Source organism: Entamoeba nuttalli, assembly GCF_000257125.1.
Source record: "Entamoeba nuttalli P19 unplaced genomic scaffold asmbl_2248, whole genome shotgun sequence".
Lineage (NCBI taxonomy): Eukaryota > Evosea > Mastigamoebida > Endamoebidae > Entamoeba > Entamoeba nuttalli.
In genome coordinates this window covers 1-7,259 of record NW_008575180.1, presented here as the reverse complement: position 1 = coordinate 7,259, position 7,259 = coordinate 1, and the positions used below count along the sequence as shown (strand labels likewise).

The following is a 7,259-nucleotide window of genomic DNA, read 5'->3' as shown; positions in this document are numbered from 1 at the left end:
AAAATAATTATTTTATTTTTTTATGAATTAAGCTAACTTAAAAGAAAATAAAAAAATTGATTAAACTAATGACTCTAAGAGGAAAATAAAAAGAATAGAAATTTTTATCATTTTATTATAAATGAGTTTATATCACTTTATTTTTGTGGTTTCAAATCAAAAAAACACTTGGTAGTATTTTTACGTTATATAAAACACAATAATAATAAGTCTTACAATAATGGTAAAAAGAAAAATGTTTAGATAAAAAGTTATCAGGGAAGAAGAGTTTCGAAAGGTTTTAATTAAAAATCAACATTAGAACGAAAAGAAGTCAAGGAAAAATTAAAAATTAATCCTGAAGAAATAGGCAAAAAAAGAGGAAATATATACAGAACTTAAAAAGAGAATAAAAAAGGATATGAAATAATAAGAATCAAAAATCAAAAGAAAAAGAAGGATATTAAGAAGTAAAAAATCAGGAAAAAAAGGAAACTAAAAAAGAAAAATAAAAAAGAAAAATAAAAAAAGATAAATGTTGAAAAAAAAAAATAATAAGAAAAGTAGGTATTTAAGAAAGAACTAATAACTGAAAATTATAATTTCATGAACGCATTTATTCTCCTCTTCATTGCACTTGCTACTGCTGAAGATATATACTCTCCATTTAAAAGAAGTTGTGTAATTCAAAATAGAATTAATACTATTACTGCACAAACTAAGGCTATTCATAATAAAATAAGAGCTGATGAACAACAAGAGAGAAATCTTAATGATTCACTCTATTACCTTTATAGAGATCTTAAATATGCTACCGTTGCTGAAGATAGAGCAAGACTTGAACTTGAAATTGAGGCCATTCAAAAGAAACTTCATTCAGTTAGAATTCATAAAGTTAATATGTTGAGAGATATTAGAAAGGAAACTGATAAAATTACTGCTCCATTCAGAGATAGCATTGCTAGAAGTAATAAAATTGAAAGACATGTTGGACTTGAAGATGAAGGAAACTTTGTTGATGAAAGATTAAAGACACAAGCCACTATTAAGAAAGTTACTTCACAACTTGCAAACAAATATGCTACACTTGCTGCTAAAGTTGCTGCACAATCTAATGTTGCTAAAGCCGCTAAGAAGTTCAACAATGATGCTGCTAAGGTTCAAGCCTTTGTTGCTAAAAAAGCTGAAGCCGCTTACACTAAAGTTCATTCAAAGATTGTTAAAGCCATTTCAGCTGCTGTTGAAAATGGTGTTGCTAGAAATAATGTTGAGACTGTTGCTAAAACTGCCATTGAACAAATTGTTGATAAACTTATGATGAAAGTTGCTGCACAACCATCAGTTGAAGCTGCTGATAAAGTCGCACAAAATATTGTTAAGTCACAACTTAAACAAATTAAAAAAGCTGTCAAAGTTACTCCAAAGAAAGTAGTTAAGAAACCAGCTAAAAAGGCTGTTGCTAAGAAAGTAGTTAAGAAAGCTGCTCCAAAGCCTGCTGCCAAAAAGATCGCTAAGAAATAAGGTAATACATACTGAGTTAATTTAGCACTGTTGCTTATTCAATTAATTTTTCACTAATTTTTTTTTTGCTGTTGTACTTTTATCAAATATTTTTGTTCGTTAATTTGAATTATTCATTTTTGTTTAATTCTATTTTTAATAGAACGAAATGAATTGATTAAAGTTTTTTGTTGTTTTAGTTCATCAAATTTATGGTGTAATTAGCTTGTTATTTGGTTATAATCACTGTTTTGTTATAATCATTTATTAACTTCTGTTTGTCCACTTTCATTTTTGTTGTTTTTTTTTAGGTAAGTTATTTATATTCTTTTTTATAAATAATTTAATAATATATGTTTTATTTGGTACTTATTTTTAAAGTTTTGGGTTACTTTATTATTTCGACTTTGATAATTATTTTGATTCTTTTATTTTCTTTTGTTCTACTCTTTTTATTCATTCTATATTCGTGTTTTTTGTAACAATTATTGTTAAAGTTATTCTCTTTGTTTTATAATTTTATGTTTTTTATTGTTTTTATGAATCTGTACTGGTTCATGGATAAAGTAACGTTCACTTCTTATTATTTTTTTTTGGTTTTGAAGTATTTATATTATCTTTTACTTAATCAATTTAATTCATTGTTTATGTCTTAATTAGTACAGATCTTTACTTCAATGATATTATTTTAAGCAACTACTCAAACGAATTGTTGTAAAGTCTTTACTTGTTAAAAATAAATGATTAAGTATTAATTTATTATTTCAAATAAGCTAAAACTATTTAGACATTTGTCGAATTTTTGTAATTAAAAGAATGCTAAATTATCTGTATAGGGACACTATATTTCAATTTTATTTTGACAATTAGCATCACTTATTTTCATTAAATATAATTTTATTGGATTATATGTTAATAAAGAGCATAAGAAAAACTTCTTGGTTATTGAATAGTATCAAGAATTAATACATTATTGGATTTATATATATTTTTAAGGAATTTTTTAATTGTTTCAATTCGATAGTACTGATAATAATATCCTGTCATGTGAGTTAAATACTTATTTTCAAAATTAATGTATTAGGATTAATAACTTAGATTAATAATCAATAAAAATTATTACGTACTAATAATATTATTGAAGATAATTATGTACATACTCATTTAGTAACATATTTTATTTAAAGAAAAGTCAAATAGTTTTAGATTCTCAAGTGTAATTAATTAAAAAGATAGAATTTATACGGAAGAAAAGTAAAAAAAACTATTAAAACAGAATTATCTAATTCAATAAAGAAAGAAAAATAATAAACAAACAAGTAATAGTAAAAAGTCCTAGAGTGGAGAGTAAACTGTATCAAATAAGAATATTACAAAAAGAAAGAAATAAATAAAAATAATAACAAAAGAAATAATAAGGTTAAAATACTTTTACAATAATCATTAATTTCGATGGTTAATGACATTAAGCAATTGGGTCATTTTCCTCATTTCTATTTTTGAAAATATTATTTAAATTAATATCAGTATTATCTTTTATATTTTTGGTGATGAGTGAATAAAGATTTTCATTCGATACAAAATCATAATATTGAATTAATATTATATTTGGTTCATAAATAATCACTTTACTTAATTCCATATTTATACTTTCGATTATTAGAAATTGTTGAAGTTTTAGAAGTGGAGATTTTTAACTCAGCAACATAAAAGGAATAAAAATAAAATATTTATGATTTTTTAATTAACAATTCTACAATACAAAATAATAATTACGTGGTTACTTATGTCGTTGATGTTGAGAACTAAATTTACTAAGAAATATGATTCATAGTCCTTTTATTAAAATACCACTAACAATAGATGAAGATGGTTCTTATGTCATATTAGATAATAGTGATGAGGTAGTAAAAAAAGAACAACTTGTAGCAAAAAGAGAATCACAAAACAGAGTTGTAATTCAACAGATGTTTCTAGTTGCAGTATTAAATACCATTGGATTTGATATTGTATTAAATAAGCCACATAAACGAAGTACTACAACAATGCAATGTTTTCCTATTTCAAAAATTAGTCGAGGACAACAAGTAATTTGGGATGTAGAACAAGAAGATTTGAAAGATAAGTCATCTAAAGAAAAAAAAACGTATTTAGATACAATGACAAATAATTTAATGATTTTGTTATTAAAACAAAATAATATAGTCTTAAAGGAGAGAAGTACAAGAAAAGGTACTAAAGAAGATTATATTCAAATGAAACGAATTGAATCTATTGCAATTGGCAATGGTGTTATTAACTTAATTCAAAGTAATGAATTTGGAAAAAGAATTTATAGTAAAATACAAAATAGAATGCAAAAAGATGGGTTAACTCTTTATCATTTTGATAAAGAAATAATGAATTTATTATATTCTTCTATATGTTTGTTTTCTTCAATTGAACCATTATTTAAACAATTTATTTATTCATCTTACAAATATGAAAATTCTTATTCTTCTTGTATTTATAAGAATTTAATTTAAGTTTCTTTTTTAGATAGAAGGTTATTTAAGATTATTAATTATCTGGAACAAATAGAAATAAGTAAATTATCTTTTAAATTATTATCAAAGACTATGAGTTCAATTTTATTTCTTTATTAACTTCATTATTTCATTTTGTTATTTATCATTTTTTATAAGGGTTATAATTGTATTGTGTTGGTTGTGTTAAATTACCTTGACTTGTTTGAGGTGGTTGATAAATTGTTTGTGGTTGATATGAAACGCTTGGGACATATGTTGATGCATATTCTCCTCCATAATTTTTAGGTTGAGGAACAATTCCACTTGCAATTGGAGTATATGGATGATATTGTGATGACATTGAATAGCTATTATATGAAGGAAGAACAGAATTATATTGATATGGCGCATACCTTCGTTCTTTTTCTTCGAGAAATTTATCATATCCATTATATTCACTACGCCTATTATCAAACCTACTACTTTCTCGCTTAGAAAAAATATTACCTCTCCTATCTATACCTTTAATTCCACCTCTTCTTCTCTCTCTCTCCCATTCTCTATCTCTTTCACTTCTCCTTCTTTCATCGTCCCTAGCCTTTCTTTTATGGTCTTTATCTGCAATTTTAACAGACATTGTTGGTCCATTATCAAATGGATTAGTGCAATTTAACTGATTTTTTGCGCGTTTTGCTTCTTCAAAAGTAGAATACTTAACAAAGACTGTGTGTGTTTTATACTGATCTCTTTTTGCTAAGATAGTAACTATTTCAACTTTTCCATATTTTCCAAACTCTTCTCTAATTCTTGTTTCATCTGCACACTCAGGAACTCCCACTACATAGAGAGTTGTATTTTCTTCTTCTCGTGACATAAATGAATTATAAGTTGTTTTTTTTATAATTTTATCGTTTATTATAATTTAACAATAAAAAAACTATATAAATTATTTTGTTTTTTCACAAAACCTATTTTGTTAATAATAATGTTATTAAATTAATAACTTAATTTCAATAACAATTTATCAACGTTTATGGCGTCTAAGAGAATTAACATTAAGTGATGCTATTTCACTTCCTTCCCTCTTTTTCCTTTCTTTAGGTAACTTAATTTGAGGTTTCTTTGGTTTAGGTTCTTTTATAACTTTTGGTTTTTTACTTTTAGTTCTTTTCTGTAATTCTTTTCTTCTAAGTTCCATTTCTTCTTTATCTTTTTGTGCACATTTTTTTAATGCATAATTATAAAAGAAATTATCTGAATGTTTATTGTCATAGTCTTTTACTTTGGTGCTTTTAACTTCAACTTTTTTAGTTTTAGATTCTTCTTGTTTTATCTTTTTTCTAACAACTGGTTCTTTAGATAATTGGTTATCTAAAAATTCACGGTACATATCTATCTTTCTTCTAAATGATGGTATAGGTCTTTCTACTGTGTGTTTTTCAGAAAGAATAACAGAATATTTTGGAATATCTTCATTATATTCTCCATAAATAAATTTTTGAGCTGTAATTCTTCTTTCAGTATCGATGAGTATCATTATAAGTTCATTTTCATGAGGAATTGCATTAAGTCCAAGAATCCTATAATGCATTTTTTTTTTAATAAATGGGAGTATTAATGGAAGTTTAACAAGACAAGAAGCATATTCAGTATCAAACTGTAACTTTTCAAGATTAAATTCAAATGGAACTATTATACAATAACGCTCCGTTGGAATAATACATGTTAATTTATTTTCATATAAGAAACATTCTATATCATAGTATAAGTGTTGTTTTGGAATTACATGTAGATGAGACGCAACACCAGTAAATGTCCTTGTATCCATAATAAAAAGTGATGTTTCAGTTATAATAATAACATGAAATGGAAAAGATAGATGACTTGTTAAAGCAAAAACCTTATCAGAAAATCCATATTTTATTTCAACTTCTTTTGTTAATATATTTAATATGTACATACCAAAACCTCTACAAATAATTAATTTAGGAAATAAACTGAATGTAATTCTTGCCTCTCCATCATCTCCTTCCCTATATGGAATTATATACTCATTATCTTCTTTTGTATTTATTGAAATGAAATGAATTTTATTATTTACAGCAATAATTAAATAAATATCATCAGTACAAATTATTTGAATATCATCAATTTTATCATTAATATGAAATTCATTTATTCTTACTGGATTTTCATCTTCCATAATATATATAAATATATTACTTTCATTAGCAATACAAAATATTGGAGGTGGTGTAATATGCATTGATGGGTTTTTCCATAGTGTTTCTTTAATAACAACAATTTTTCTGATAATACCTCCACAAACAATTCGTCCTTTTGGAGTAATCTCTCCATTAAATAAACAGAACTCTACTTCTCCTTCTTTATGAGGATAAAGAAAATATTTTTTATTTTTTACATTAATCATTTGCATTAAATTAAAATAATTATGCGTTTGGTCAATAGTATGGTTTTCTGCTAATACTCGAGATGTATAATATGGAATAGAATTAGCTAATTCTTGAACTCCAAATTGATTTGGCACTTCACATATATCTCCTTCTTTCATTACAACAGGTACTCCTGTGGCATAATACCCTTTTTTCTTTTTATATATATTAAGACAAGGATCAAATAATAGAGCTTGGTCTGCTAAATCAACTGATGGTTCATGTGGCAATTCAAAATTGTTCCAATTCATTACACTTGTTTAAGTATTATGATTATAATTTATTTTTACTATATTTTTACTATATTTATTCATTCATTTGTTATTAACATTAGCTGCTTCAGATACTATTCTTTTTATAATCCATTTTATTCTGATATATTTTTAAGAACTTTTTTGTTTCATTAATTTAAGTTTTATAAAATAATTTAATAGAAATTATGTGTAATTAAAAAACGAAAAATGTGATATATCTCAAATTATAACAAGATGAAAAATTTCAAATTCTCGAAAAGGTAGATAAGAAATTGAAATAAAAAGAAAACAAAGGAATAAAATATTTTATAAAAACCTCTAAAAACAATAAGAAGAACAACCCTGCCACGTTTCATGACAGATAAGGAAGAGTCATCCTTTCAAAAAATGAAAATTAAAAAAATGAATTTTCGTCCGATTTCTAAAACGTTCCTTGAAAAATCATAAATAATTACATACTATTTCAAGAAAAGTTACAACCCTGTTTTATTTTCTTTTTCCTATTCGAAAAATAGTGGACTATTTAAACATACCTAAAAGTATTGTTTATTCATTCAAATCAAATA

At 24.7% G+C, this 7,259-nt stretch overlaps 4 protein-coding genes across 4 annotated transcripts; 2 read left to right on the top strand and 2 right to left on the bottom strand.

Moving 5' to 3' along the window:
- Window positions 1–585: 585 nt before the first annotated feature.
- ENU1_015830 (hypothetical protein) lies at window positions 586–1,500 on the top strand (the record flags this gene model as incomplete). Its single annotated transcript, XM_008856842.1, has 1 exon — window positions 586–1,500. One exon carries the CDS (start codon window positions 586–588, stop codon window positions 1,498–1,500), a length of 915 nt encoding a protein of 304 aa, XP_008855064.1.
- Window positions 1,501–3,302: 1,802 nt separating this feature from the next.
- On the top strand, window positions 3,303–4,004 carry ENU1_015820 (hypothetical protein; the record flags this gene model as incomplete). The annotated part of the gene is made up of 1 exon (XM_008856841.1): window positions 3,303–4,004. One exon carries the CDS (start codon window positions 3,303–3,305, stop codon window positions 4,002–4,004), a length of 702 nt encoding a protein of 233 aa, XP_008855063.1.
- Window positions 4,005–4,149: 145 nt separating this feature from the next.
- ENU1_015810 (RNA recognition motif domain containing protein) lies at window positions 4,150–4,860 on the bottom strand (the record flags this gene model as incomplete). Its single annotated transcript, XM_008856840.1, has 1 exon — window positions 4,150–4,860. The coding sequence occupies one exon, from the start codon at window positions 4,858–4,860 to the stop codon at window positions 4,150–4,152; it is 711 nt and encodes a 236-aa protein (XP_008855062.1).
- A 150-nt stretch (window positions 4,861–5,010) lies between these two features.
- Window positions 5,011–6,690, bottom strand: ENU1_015800 (hypothetical protein; the record flags this gene model as incomplete). Its single annotated transcript, XM_008856839.1, has 1 exon — window positions 5,011–6,690. The coding sequence occupies one exon, from the start codon at window positions 6,688–6,690 to the stop codon at window positions 5,011–5,013; it is 1,680 nt and encodes a 559-aa protein (XP_008855061.1).
- Window positions 6,691–7,259: the final 569 nt, after the last annotated feature.